This window comes from Cnephaeus nilssonii (assembly GCF_951640355.1).
Source record: "Cnephaeus nilssonii genome assembly, chromosome: 6".
Taxonomy (NCBI): domain Eukaryota; kingdom Metazoa; phylum Chordata; class Mammalia; order Chiroptera; family Vespertilionidae; genus Cnephaeus; species Cnephaeus nilssonii.
The window spans coordinates 97,303,458-97,317,997 of record NC_137077.1 but is presented as its reverse complement, the minus strand read 5'-3'; the positions used below and the strand labels follow the sequence as shown (position 1 = coordinate 97,317,997).

General features: G+C 46.1%; 1 protein-coding gene across 4 annotated transcripts in view; it reads right to left on the bottom strand.

Annotated features, from left to right (window-relative positions):
• The window catches only part of MTUS2 (microtubule associated scaffold protein 2), a 603,680-nt gene that overhangs the window by 368,298 nt on the left and 220,842 nt on the right, over window positions 1-14,540 (bottom strand). For all 4 annotated transcript variants that reach the window (XM_079775057.1, XM_079775060.1, XM_079775058.1 and 1 more), the window contains exons 3-4: window positions 10,987-13,455; window positions 5,848-6,088 (exon numbers count right to left, since the gene is read on the bottom strand). In XM_079775057.1, coding sequence (XP_079631183.1) covers window positions 5,848-6,088; window positions 10,987-13,212 — 2,467 coding nt within the window. In that variant the 5' untranslated portion in view covers window positions 13,213-13,455. The remainder of the gene's footprint in view (window positions 1-5,847; window positions 6,089-10,986; window positions 13,456-14,540) is intronic.

Sequence of the window (14,540 nt, the reverse complement as noted above, 5' to 3'; positions counted from 1 at the left end):
CCATCTAGCTATTTGCATGAGGTCCACACAGGCATTCTCCACTCCGCAGCCAGGCCTCTGGTCCGAGGCAGTGTGTGGAGCACAGGCTCTTGTTTTAACCTGTTTATCTCCAGACAAACAAAGGTGGCACCTACAGAGCTGCTTGTATCTGAGAGTCTCTTGACGCTCAGCCTTACAGAATGGTTACTGTAAAGATTTCTGTTTGTCAGTCAGCCCTGCCGCCCTCCTGTTGTGTGGTGAAGACGGGGCCATGGACACGCCCGCCTCCCACCCTGACTCCCCCACTGCTCTAAGCACAGATTCTCCTGGGTGCCCCTGCCCTGTGGGCTCTGCTGATCGGCCCCACCTGGAGCTGCAGGCGTCCTCTTTAGGTGTCAGTTAAAGGACTTGTGACACAGTAAGATAGTAGTGTGTGAGGAGAAAGGGGGTTGCTCTGAGGAAAACATGAAGAAAAAGGGAAGGATTTCTGCAGAAAGAAAAGAATGAGCGAGGAGCACTGCTGCGCAGGTCCAGGAAGCTTGGGGACTCTGGCAACGTGGCCCACAAGGGAGAGGCCACTGCCTGGGATAAGCCAAGAGAGTAGGCCAAGCAAAGGGCTTCAATCGGAGCTGAGCCATCGTCACCCTCCAGAGCTTCCCATTGTCTGGAGTGAGAACTTCTCATCGTCTGTCCCAGTGCCCCCCCTCCCGCCCCCACCCCCAACAGCACTAAGAAAGGATTTCACATCTTCAGTGTCCTATACGGGTGACACTCATCATTGTCATAGGCTGTGCTGGGACCCCAATGATTCCCCATGTGAACACACATCTTTCTCTAAGAGAAGATACCCAGAAGCCCAAGGTAAAGGGTTGGGGTCCTGAAGGAGTAGGGCTGGGGCGTCCCTCCCTGTCCTGGTGAGGGCTGAACTGCACAGAGGAAGTGGCAGCCACAGACTGAATGTGAGAGCACAGATGAGCGGCAGCAAAAGGAGCTGCCTGCCGCCCCTGGGCACTGCAGGCAGGATATTCTAAAGGAACGGCTTCCCTGGAAACTTGACTTCTGCAAGATCAATCTCAACTAAGTTTAATTTTAGTAATTTCAACTTTTTCTAAATTCTGTACATAAAGTAAAACTATTAACATTTGTTATATCATGATATTTCAGAAGAGTACATAATCCAATTTTACATCTAATGTATAACTCACTGATGAAGGTGAAGGTGAAACGGTGCTGGGTAGCAATGGCCACCCAGTGAGGGGACATCCTGGCTTTAAACACGGTCCATCTGCTGTTTACCAACACTTTCGTGTCTCTAGCTGCATCCTGTCCTCCCAACTCTAGTCTCCTGAGTTAGCTCCTACCTTCCCCTGTACACCTACTCCTGCCCCCGGCCCCGCCTCTCTAAATGGCAGCTCCATCCTCCTAGTTGCCCAGGCCCAAAGCCCTGCAGTCTCCATTCATGACTCTTTTTCTCTCCCAGCTCATGTCCATTCAGTGTGCCTGACCTTCACACTGTCTCTCAGCACTGACAGGTCACTGCATTACCTGTTCCCCCTCCTTCTGCCTTTGTCCCCTTAGTGTGTGCTCTCAACATGGGACTCAGAGAGATCCTGTGTACACAACAGTCAGATCACTCTGCCCAGTTCCAAACTCTCCAATGATCTGCTCACATAGAGTAAGAGTCAGACCCTTGCCATGGCTCTTAAACATTATGCAGTCACCCCTACCATTCTCTTGCCCACTCACTGCTCCTGCCTCCCTGGCCTTCTTGCCACCTCAGGGCATTTGCAATGGCTCCTCCCTCTGCCTGGAATGCTCCCCCAGGATATCCACACAGATCCCTGGCACCTCCTTTGGAGCCATCTTCTCAGGGAGGCCTTTTCCGCCCACCTTATTTAAAGCTATAACCCTTCTTCTTCATGCCTCAAAACTCCTATCCCCTCCCCATCTTCATTTTCTTCAATACTAGTTATTTCTCCCAATACACCATGTAATTTGTTTACTCACTAAAAAAAGTCTACCCCCTCTCCCTCCCCCTCATTCTACAATTTGAGCTCCTCAGGGGCAAGGATTTTTGTCTGTGGTCTGCTGTATCCCCCTCCCCACCTAGAACAGTGCTGATATGTTCAAGTCCCTCAGCAGTAATTGTTGAATGAGTGACTGAATACATAACTAACTTGTAGCAGCTCTGACAACAATATGTAGGTCCATCACATTATCATGAGAATCATTAAAAATTAATTTCATCTTTTATAGAAGTGCTTGTCAAAAAACTAATCATTAAGACCATCAATAATTACCTCAGTAAATGACAATTCACAGAGTAATATAATGGCAAAGAGGTAAGGAAAGTCCCCTTCCACTAATAATAAAAAAAATGTAATAATAAAAATAGTAGTAGTAATAAAGCTAATGTTTAATACTGGCAGGGGTATGGCAAGAAGAAGCATGTTGAAGAAACACTAGTATGAAAATAATCATTACAAGTTTTCTAAAAAAATTAGCCTGTAAAAAGTTTAGATATGCATTATCCCATAATTACACTTGAAATAACTCCTCCTAAGAAAACAATATGAAAGAAGACAAATAAGTAATCACAAAGATTCCAATTGCAACATTATTGAAAACTAGAGGCCCATTGCATGAAATTCATGCATGGAGGGGAGGGGTGGGGGGTATCCCTCAGGCCAGCCTGCACCCTCTCCAATCTGGGACCTCTCGAGGGATGTCCGACTGCCCGTTTAGGCCCGATCCCACCAGGGCAGTTGGACATCCCTCTCACAATCCAGGACTGCTGGCTCCCAACTGCTTGTATGCCTGCCTTCCTGATTGCCCCTAACCGCTTCTGCCTGCCAGCCTGATCACCCCCTGACCACTCCCCTGCCAGCCTGATTGATGCCTAACTGCTCCCCTGCCAGCGTGTTTGCCCCTAACTGCCCTCCCCTTTAGACCTTGTCATCCCTAACTGCCCTCCCCTGCAGGCCTGGTCCCCCCCAACTGCTCTTCCCTGCAGGCCTGGTCCCCCCCAACTGCCCTTCCCTGCAGGCCCAGTCACCCCCAACTTCCCTCCTCTGCTGGCCTGGTCACCCCTAACTGCCCTCCCCTGCAGGCTTGATTGCCCCTAACTGCCCTCCCTTGCAGGCCTGGTCCCTCTCAACTGCCCTCCCTTGCAGACCTGGTGCCTCCCAACTGCCCTCCCCTGCTGGCCATCTTGTGGTGGCCATCTTGTGTCCACATGGGGGCAGGATCTTTGACCACATGGGGGCAGCCATATTGTGTGTTGGAGTGATGGTCAATATGCATATTACTCTTTTATTAGATAGGATAGAGGCCTGGTGCATGGGTAGGGGCCAGCTGGTTTGCCCTGAAGGGTATCCCAGATCAGGGAGGGGGTTCCCTTGGGGTGTGGAGCGGCCTGAGTGAGGGGCCTGTGGTGGTTTGCAGGCCGGCCACGCCCACTGGCAACCCAAGCAGAGGCCCTGGTATCTGGAATTTATTTACCTTCTACAATTGAAACTTTGTAGCCTGGAGCGTAGCCAAGCCTCCTGCTCGCTCCGTGGCCAGTAGCCATTTCTTTTGGGGTTTGTGTTCTTCTATAATTGAAACTTTGTAGCCTGGAGTGGAGGCCTAGGCTAGCCAGGGCGGCAGAAGCTTTGCTTTCTCCATTGCCAGGGGAAACCCAAGCCTCCCGCTCTTTCCAGCTCAGTGGCTGCCACCATTTCTGTTTGGATTTGTTTACCTTCTATAATTAAAACTTTGTAGCCTTGAGTGGAGGCTTAGGCCTGCAACAGCACACAGAAAGCTTGGCTTCCTTTGTTACCGGGGAAACCCAAGCCTCCCTCCTGCTCTCTGTGGCTGTAGTCATCTTGGTTGGGTTTATTTGCATATTTGCTCCTGATTGGCTGGTGGGCGTGGATGGTGGGTGTGGCTGGTGGGTGTAGCAGAGTTAGGGTCAATTTGCATATTACTCTTTTATTAGGTAGGATAGTACAGAGTAAGCAGAATCCAAGTGCCAGTGAGGACAATGGTTACCTCAGTTCTACTGTTATTCCCCAGTAACCCACTTTCCCACCTGTGTCCCATCCGTATTACTCTTCAGGTTGCAATTTCTCAAACACCATGTTCCTTGTTTTGGTGACATTTATCACAACTTATAACTGTGTATTTGTTTTTGTGCTTGCTTTACTGTCAAGTTCACCCATTAGACCATCAGCTGCATGAAGGCAGGAGCTCTGTTTAGTTTACTGCTGCCATCCTCCATTATAGCTGCTGGCACAAAGTAAGTACCAGAATTTGTTGAATAAATGAACAAACATTATAAGGCTGCCATTAAATATTTCTGAAACATTGATGGCATAGAAAATGCCTATATTATGATATTCATAGGAAAAAACAAAATTCACATTTGTATTATTTTAGCTACTATGCTAAAAATGCATAGTAGCAGAAAAATGCATAGAAAGAAAACAAATTGAAAGAAAAAACTCCATAATATTGATTCTGTCTGTGTGCTAGTAGCATTACTTTCTTCATTCTATTTTTCTACATTGAAAAAATTTTAAATGCATATGTATTATTTCTATAATAAGATGATACCTTAAACCTAGAAGAAGAAGAATGAAAGGAAAAACAACCAGAAGAATGAAAAGAAAAACAGAGAAGTGCAGAGGACATCAGGAGGTGACACTGGCCAGCCATTGCAGAGCAGAGTGACAGGGCTAGGAGAGGTGCAGGCCATTCTATGTTCTAGATTTGTGAACAGGTGAAAAGAGAGTGATATGGTCAGTGCCAACCTGCAGGAAGAGCTCTCTGACAAACTGTGGCCTGCAGGCGGCGGCCAGCCCACTGTTGTTTTATATTAAACTACTAGAGGCCCAGTGCATGAAATTTGTGCACGGGAGGGGGGGGGCGGGGGGGAGGGTGGTCCCTTGCCTGGCCTGCACCCTCTCCAATCAGCACCCTCTCACAATCCGGGGCCACTGGCTCCTAACTGCTTGCCTGCCTGCCTGCCTGATCGCCCTGCTGGCCTGCCACCCTGCCAGCCTGGCCACCCTGGCCACCCCCCAACTGCCCCCCTGCTAGCCTACCTGGTCGCCCCCTAACTGCCCCCCTGCCGGCCTGTCTGCTCTCCACCCAACTGGCCCCCGTCAGCCTGGTCACATACAACTGCCCCCTCCTGGCCTGGTCGCCCCCCAACTGACCCCCTGCTGGCCTGTCTGGTCGCCCCACAACTGCCCCCTGCTGGCCTGCCTGATTGCCCCCCAACTGCCCCCCTGCCAGCCTGGTCACCCCCCAACTGTCCCCCTGCCGGCCTGGTCGCCCCCCAACTGCCTCCCTGCCAGCCTGCCTAGTTACCCTGCAACTGCCCCCTGCCGGCCTGGTCCCTCCAAACTGCCCCCCCCCGCCAGTCTGGCCTCCCCCCAACTGCCCCCCTGCCAGCCTGGTCACCCCCTAACTGTCCGGAAGGAAGTTGGACATTGGGAAGATGTCTGTTAATCTGGTCTAATTAGCATATTACCCTTTTATTAGTATAGATATTGGCACACAGCTGCACTCACATCTTTCCTGTGGCTGCTTCCATGCTAAGCAGTTACAATACAGACTATCATAGCCCAGAAAGCGTAAAATATTGACTGTCTGGCTTTTACAGATAATGTTTCTGAATCCTGGCCTCCAGGATGTGGTTATAGGGCCATCATTTTAAAGGTGACATGAAGGTGACAGTTGAAGATAGATAAGTCTTGATAAATGTCAGATGGAATGACAGAAACAGGGTGAGAGGCATTCATATTTTAGACAGTTACCACATTTTATATGATAACTATTTAAAGTGCAGCAGGGAAAAGCAGTCACTGTTGTATGGGTTACCTGCAGGATCAGAATTGTAGAGACTGGCAGCTGTTGCCATGGGTCCTGGTGGGTGGATGGTGCTTGCTGAAGACCTCTGACTGGCAATCAGGATCCTGCTCTTTGCAGAAGGTAAACGGGACATTGCGCCCAATCCCAACTGGGGCTTAAGGAGCATGGCCGAGCGGTAGAAGGTGGGAGTAACTTCGTAGTGTGCATAGGGAGGAGAACAAAATTCTTCTTTCCCAGGGAGTTCTGTAACCTATAGTAAATAAGCAGAAGCTCAATCAGAGAACTCACATCGCAGGATGAGGACTGCACCTTCTCAGGACACCAAGCTCCAGCAATGACCACTTGGAAGCTCTAAGTTGCTCCATCCTTGATCACTTACCTTCTTGGGACACAAGTGTCTTCATTGCTGAGTTGACAATATGCCTGGATGACCTCTCAGGTCTCCTCCAGTTCTAATAGTCTATAAACCCACATCTCTCTGGGAGAAAAAAGAACTTATTTGGTAAGATTTTTTAATTTGATTGCTACAAAATCATAGGAATGTGTGCAAGTAGCCAATCTATAAATAAATAACGTTAATGAAGCATGGGAAGAATTTGCAAATGTTCATAGAATTATGAGTTTCATTATTCCTAAGGAGAAAAGGCACAATTTTTATGGTAACATAGTCTTATAATAAAAAAAATGAACTTTATCAATTTATGTTGTCTTTTCTAGGTTACTTATGAAATAAAACATGCACTGTTAATGAGGGAGAAAAGGCTATTTGAAAGAATAGAAATGTTAATGGAAAATAATGTGTTTTCAGGCCTCTGTAATCTATTTACATTATTGAAAATGAGAGCCTGATTTACCTCCTCTAATTGTCCTCCCTGCTAAGGGAGGGCTGACAGGAATGTCTGGGAAAGATTTACTAGAATGGAAGTTCTAGGAGAGAGTCTTGCTGGCTGCTGAATCACAGACCTAGACCGTGTCTATACATGGCCCAAATCAGTAAGCATCCAACAAACAAACAAAAAAACAGGTTTATATTGTTTCCTAAATTTAATAATATAACATTCCTGTTACTTTTTCCCATAGTTAACAGTTTAGACTAGAATACAACTTACGGCTACCTTTCATGTATGCAATTCTGAACTCACAGAGGCTGTTCATGTTATCAGTGTTTCTTCATATTAAAAAGGAAAAAATAAGACAGTTCAATCATCTATTTCCTCTCAGTTTAAAAAGAATAGTGCCAGAGGCCATGCATGAAAAATACATCTGTTAATTAATTCTGCTCTAAATCACAATATATTTTATATTACACATATCCAGGAATCACAAGCATTTAACAATATTTTTAATAGGGTCTATGAAGCTCTGATCCAAGCTGTTGGAAGAGATAAGCCCTTAAATTGATACTCTTTGAATGTTGAAATAGATACAAGTTCTCCTTAAATTGACATTATTGAAACTAAACATTAGTCCTTTAAAGTTTTATCATAATCACATTGTAAAACATGCATGATTGCTATTGAGACCAGCTGAACTGGGGCCGCAGCAAATTACATGCCTTCAAAAGAACATTCTACCTTTGCACTCTGATAAGAACATTTACTATTCTCTACTTAATTCTCTTACTATTGATCTTTCGCTTTTATATTATACTCATATTTCCTCTGTTCTTTTATCTTTGTTTCTAAATTTTGATGTCACTGCACATTGCTTTTAGCAGGTGCTCATATGAGGAAGTTATAATCATTTCTAACCTATATATGTCAAGTTTTTAGGATTGCAATATGCTGAGCTCAGTAATTACTCAGTTCTTTGAAACTGGATAGTTTTTAGGGCTCAAAACCCACCTGGAAAATGGTCATCACGATTTCAGTAACTTCAATGCCTGTCATTTTGTTGGGTAATTTGTCACTAGTAAGATAAATTCTTTACACGGCTGAGAAATATGCCTCAGATGCCTAATCTGTGCATCCTATATAATAAAAGCCTAATATGCAAATTGACTGAACAGCGGAATGACCGGTGGAACGACCAGTCACTATGATGCGCACTGACCACCAGGGGGCAGACGCTCAATGCAGGAGCTGCCCCCAGCCCGCAGTCCCCAGGCCAGCCAAGGTGGGTGCCAGCGCCCCCCCCCCCCCCCGGTCGCCCCGCCAGTCACCCCACAGATCAGCCCTGATCGCTGACCAGGCCTAGGGACCCTACCCATGCATGAATTTCATGCACTGGGCCTCTAGTTTTTAAAACAAGGGAATCTATAAACAACTTCACACTCGTATCTTTCATCTTTATTGACAGAACACAACAGGGATCACTGCACAGCAAAAAACACATAAAGATCCACCCAAAATGGTATTTTTCCTCCTTCTCTAATCCAGTTTTTTCCCCCCAATTAGCAAAAATCATGCCTGGGATAAACCTCATTGGCTACAATACTGCCACTGCACAAAGCTCTAACTGAGTATTTTTAGAGAAATTATTTTGAAAACAAACTAAAGTATGCTCATGATTTCAATCAAATTCCTAAAATCCATCAAAGCACACAAACAAATCAGTTCTTACTGGATTGTCCCTCTTTGTGTTTGCCCTGTGCTGTTTTCGGTGGGATCCTGGGCTGTGAAGCCGTGCGTAAATGTGGAGGCTTCACTGAGAAGCCATTGGGACAGCTGAGGGAGAGGACTTGTGATGTCTAATTGTGCAAATAACCCGGCCACCATACCCAGATATTTGGTCAAAGATTATTCTAGATATTTCTGTGAAGGCATTTTTGATGAAGGAAGGGAGTAGAGGAAGAAGTGGGTCCTAATATATGGTGACAGGAGAAGATTTGACTTTGGGGGTGGGCACACAGTGCAATATACAGATTTTGTAACATAGAAACCCACACCTGAAACCTGTATGATCATGTTGACCAATGTCACCCAATAAATTTAATTAAAATAAATAAAAATAAATATTTCTGTGGCAACTTGTCAGAAACATATTCTGCGGTGAGCTGGGGGCACCGTGGTAGGAAGAAGCCCTCGGATCTCCCCACGTCAAGCCTGACCAGAGGACTGAGACTTGCTGAGCTTCACAGAGATAGGAACAAAGGCCAAGGGCAAGGGGGATACATTTTTGGAAATTTAAGAAAGACTCACATTCACCAATCGAAGAGCCTGACCTATAAACCAGAGTGGCAAATTGTCCATCATTAGTGAGATGCCACTGCCTAGGTCAGACTCTAAGTTCCTCTGGCCAGGGCATGCTTTCACTGCACTTAGAACAGATCGCCATGCAGCCCTGCATAGGGGCTGAGTCCCTACCATAGAGACTAGACTCCCCTGAACTCTCGGGTCAGCATCCTCTCTCTAGATGTGTGAGGGGGAAGCCTCTCTACGCACAGAGTCAGAAGATGGGAAGCTAGCCGCATGATCCGGGGCTGACAGCTGGCACATGGCAGGCAAATGGCCAGCTTGCTGGGGCACCTGGTCAGTGCTAGCCTTGGTAGAGATCTGCTACTGAGAATGGGTTGACCACTTGCTTTGTGCCAGAGATGACACCTGCTATGATCAATACAGTCTGTAAAACTGTTGATACAATCAATCAAGCTAGATTCCAACTTGGGACTGGATCATTCTATCTTTTGGGAGCTTTGGTTAACTTCTGTTTGTATCCAGCATATGTGAATTCATAATTCAGTTATCACTCAACAATTATGAGCATGTATTTATGCCAAGCACTGAACTCTGGGGTCACTGTGGGGAACAAAAGTCAGGAAAAGTCTCTTCTCTCATGGACTTCACATTCTAGTTAATGCAGCAAAAGCAAAAAAAAGGTATATAGGAGAGATAAGTTCTAATAAGAAAGAACCTAGAGAAAGGGGTATGAGGAAAGGCAGCCTTCCCAATGAAATGACATTTGAAGAGACCTAAAGAAAGTGAAGGAGATAGTCATTCAGGTATCTGGGAAGAACATTCTAAGTGAGGGCTGTGTAAAAGGCCTGAGGCAGCAGAGGGAGAGAGAAAGCCTGGAGGAAGGAGAGGCAGTCAGGAGGTAATGAACCACCCTACAGACTCCAGCCTGTGGTCTGAGTGGCCTGGGCAGACCTGAAGGGTGTTAGGGAGAGGAATGATCTGGGCCAGCTTTCCTTTTCATTGATCCCTCTGCCTGCCAGGACATTGCTTCAGGAGGCCAATTTTCTTCATGAGCTCTGGGAGGACGACTCACCTAGCACCCAGTTACTTAAAGGGGCAGCACCCTGAGGAAAGGGTGAGGGCCTAGGAGAGCACCTCAGTGCTGCCCTTGTTCTGTGGCCTTCAGTGCGTTACTCATACCTCTCCACATCTGTTTCTTCATCTAGACCAGTGGTCGGCAAACTCATTAGTCAACAGAGCCAAATATCAACAGTACAACGATTGAAATTTCTTTTGAGAGCCAAATTTTTTAAACTTAAACTTCTTCTAATGCCACTTCTTCAAAATAGACTCGCCCAGGCCGTGGTATTTTGTGGAAGAGCCACACTCAAGGGGCCAAAGAGCCGCATGTGGCTCGCGAGCCACAGTTTGCCGACCACGGATCTATACAATGATAAAAACAGCAATCCCAATCTCCAGAGAGTTACAGTAAGGACTGTTGAAGATTGACAAAGATTAAATATATTACATGGCATAGCAGGTGTTCAACTAAATGTTAGGTAATTATTATTTTGACTTAAAACAAAAAGCCCATGCCTATTTTCTACTCACTGTGTTCTTCACTTGTGTGAATATGAGATATCCCCCTCAGAGGATGAAGTCTGACCAATTTGAACAATGTATTTATTTCTGACTTCTTTTTCCATTGACCTGGCTTATAGATGAATTATGCTCACCTATTTAAACATGGAAGACAATTTAAATGCTTGCTCATCTAACTTCATGTGTATTCTATTGCGTGGAATTTAAATGAGTATCCTCAGATGGTAGATCTATCTCATTATGATCATCAACTTTCTCCAGTCAAAAATGTCCCTTTGTCTACAATTTCTTCTATTAAAAGCATTCTTTCTGTACAAGTGTATTTAAGGGAGAATTTCCAAAGGGAGAATATTCTGTTTTCACAATTCAAAATATGTGACAAAGTTTAGATGTTCAACTTATAAATCATATCACAATGATATTCTCTTACCTCCTGCAAAATCTTTTCACTAATCTGACTGAAATGGTGTCCTGGGGGTTTGATCCCAGATACCATTAACCCAGGACTGAAGACCCTCGGCTTCTGCAAGTCTGGCTTGAATTTCTCATAGAGGCTGGCAGCGGGCTTCAGGTCTCTGCCTGCCACCTTCTCCTCTTTGGGAAGAGCCGTGTTACATGTGGGCGGAGCATAAGGAAGGCCCACTGGGACCAGCGAAGTGTCCACCTGGCTGAGGGCCTGCGGACTCCTCCTGATGTAGGTGATGATCTTGGGCCTCACGTGCTTAGGCTTGGGCAAAATGATGGGCTTGGGTTCTGTCCTTTCTTCTGTTCTTTCAACCTGGTGGCTCTCCAGTCCCTCCTGTGAGGAAGGCGTACCCTCAGAATGTGTGGAGATAGGCTTGGGGATCCCACTGGGGCAGGTGTTCTTGTCAGGCACTTTGGGGGAGGTGTTCAACAACTGCAAGCTGTCAGTAGGAGGTGGGGCAGCCGAGGGTGACCCTGCGTCCACACTCAACATACTCAAGTCCTGAACACTGGTACTGGGCAGTGCTGGCTGGTGGGTCACACTGACAGTTGCCTCTGGGTGGAGAGGGGTTGGGACACTGAGAGGAGAATCAGTTCTTGCTGTGGGACTTTCAGTTTTAACTGCATTTTCTAGAAGGTTCCTATTTTCAGCAACAGATGTAGTGACCTCTTTGCTTTCCCTGGCTTCTGAGCTGCTGCTCTGAGGGTCAAGGGGCTCAGGGACCCCAGTTTTGCTGTCTCCAACATAAAGATCTGAAGTAAAATCCATAGCACTGGCCCTGCTCCCACTGCTCAGCACCCTTTTCTCCTCACTGGCAGCTGGGGGTCTGCTGTCAGCTGGGGCACGAGGAATAAAAGCTACATGACCATCACCTGGTGACAAGCTGCTGGATGAACTTTCATGCAGCTTCCCAGCTGCAATTGGTGACATTTTGCCAGGGAGCTGATTATCAGCAGCTCGCAAGGAAGCAGGGCCAGGTTTGGGGAAGGTCTGAAGAGAACCTTGCTCACCCAGGTGGACGGTGCTCTGGTCCTGCACACTCCTGCCTCTTGGCCCTCCAAGCGGGTGGACACTGCTCTGGGGCAGGCTGCCGACCACCCTGGTGGGGGCTTCTTGCTGTGCTTCCCCACCAGGCAACTTTCTCTCTTGGAGTAACATGCTGTCTTCCTTGGGACATCCCAGACATTCGGCCTGGGCTGACATGAATCCCTGCAGGGCCCAGGGTTGGACAAATTTCAGCTCTGGCTTGGGCTCTCCCTTTTCCTGATCTAATTGTGCTTCTGGCTTACTCAGGACCTCCCTGGATGCTGAAGTCAGAGCACACTCTGAATGGGCAGAACGTGGTGTGCTCTCGTTGCTAACTTCTGGTACATGTGCTCCTTCCATCTGGGTCTCTAAGCAGGTGGTCTCCTTGGTTTCTGAGGTAGATGGTTTAGGATGACACATACCCTTTCCCTCTGAGGGGATATAAGCTGGAGGACACGCTGTGCCTGGGGAGTGGGATGTCACTGTCTTCTGTTGCCCCTCACCTCCCTTTGGCACGCAATCCAGGGCTTCAGGGGGTTCCAGTGGGGCAGGCTGTGGAGGTGGCTGAGTCAGGCTCCCAGCACACTCCTTCGTGAACTGGTCCCCTGCAACAGCAGAGCCGCTCGCCCTATCCAAAGCATGCCTTCTCAGTTCTTCGTTGTCCAGTGTCTTTGCCAATTTATCCTTGGGAGCATGCCGAGGAATTTCAGTGCCCCTTGGAGTCAAAACATCTGGACTGGCCTCGCCCGTAACAGACCTCCAACCTGCCAGACTTGGTTCCTGTCCACTCCACGGGGTCTGCAGGAGAGGTGCGCCTCTCTGCATTGTGTGCTCTTCGTGCATTTCCCTACGAACAGTCGAAGACAATTTTAAATCCTTCAGGCTGCTGCGGCCAGCCTGCAATCCCTTCCCAAAGCCCTGAAGTGAGTGACATTCGTTATGGAAACGGGTTCTGTTTTCTGGCTCATGTGAATTTGCATTTCCAATTTCATCTGTCAGGTCACATGTCTGAGGCTCATCATGAGAGGGACCGCCCTCCACCATGATCTGATTGGCATTTGTATCACCCGGACTTAGGAGACTCTCATTATTATTTTTCACCCCCTGTCTGTTGTCCTGCAATTGAGTGTAATATGATTTCTTGGGAGCCAGTGGGACACTCATCTTCCACCTTCAGTGGGGGCTGCTCGCCATGCAGCCCTCCTGGATGGAGAGGGGCTTCCTCCAAGCTGCTGTGGGATTAAAAGGAAATTCTGAAGCTGCTCGTCGCCCCCTAACAATGTTATGTTGAGACACTGCTTTTAATCATTTTCAGAGCAATTTTAAAACCGAACCTTGTCTTGATATGTGGCTGGATGACTTATTTCTTAGGGGCCTGCTGAACAAGAGCCAATTAATCCATGTGACCTAGAGAGAAATAAAAATAAAGCCATGTTAAATTGACACAGAGATTCTCAAGAGAAAAAGGCATGGTAAGCACAGATTTATTCATCACTTTCATTGTATTATTTCATTCATTCAACCCATAGATTTCTAACAAAACCTTTCAGAGAAGGGCTACTGCTGGCCAAGTAGGGAGAAATTGAAACTTCTGAATAATTAATGTTAGAAATGAATGGTAAACACCTATTAAATCTTAAATTCAGATTTTAAAAATCCACAAGTCCATACTGATAGTGAATTAAAAGGGTGGAGGAGAAAAGAAGGCTCTTCTTCACAGAAGACTACAAACTAATACAGGGAAACTATGCAGTTAGGAAATCATCATTTTTCAACCACCAGAGTCATCATTATCTTGAACGAGGGACACAGCAGTGCTCCTGGGTGACAGATTGTTGGGGAACAGAATATTTACGGAATCTCAAGGTACCATCTTCCAGATTACTTTATTTCTTACAAAAGAAAAAATTTATCTTTACAATTGAGACAAATGGTGGACCCTCCCTAATTAAATGATCAAATTTATCATCATCAATAATGGAAACTATCAGTGTTCCTGAGGTTAGGTAGCTCTCAGTGCTTCATATCACCCAGTAGTATTCTTGCTATAAGTGTTCAACCTGAATGTCATTAAGAGGAAATAATCAAATTTAAATTGATGGACATTTTACAAAATAACTGGCCTAACCTTGGCCCAAAATGCCAATAGATATTGGCATGATCCTTGACTAGACCTTGGGTTTGTTTTTTTTTTAAAAGTTAGCAAAGTATTGGGACAATTAGAAATTTAAACATGGACTGTATATTAGGTAAAGGTGTTTGATCAGTATTAGCTTTCTTGGTTGTATAACAGTATTGTGATCATATCAGAGATAATCTTTGGTTTTGGAATATACATGTTTTTAAACACAAAATACTTCTTAATATAACATGCTGTCTGTAACTTACTCTCAAATGGTTCAGCAAAGAGAAAAATATGTGTGCACATGTGTGTGTAAAAGATAGAGCATGTGCAACTATAGCAAAATGGTAATTTGAAAATCTAGGTGATC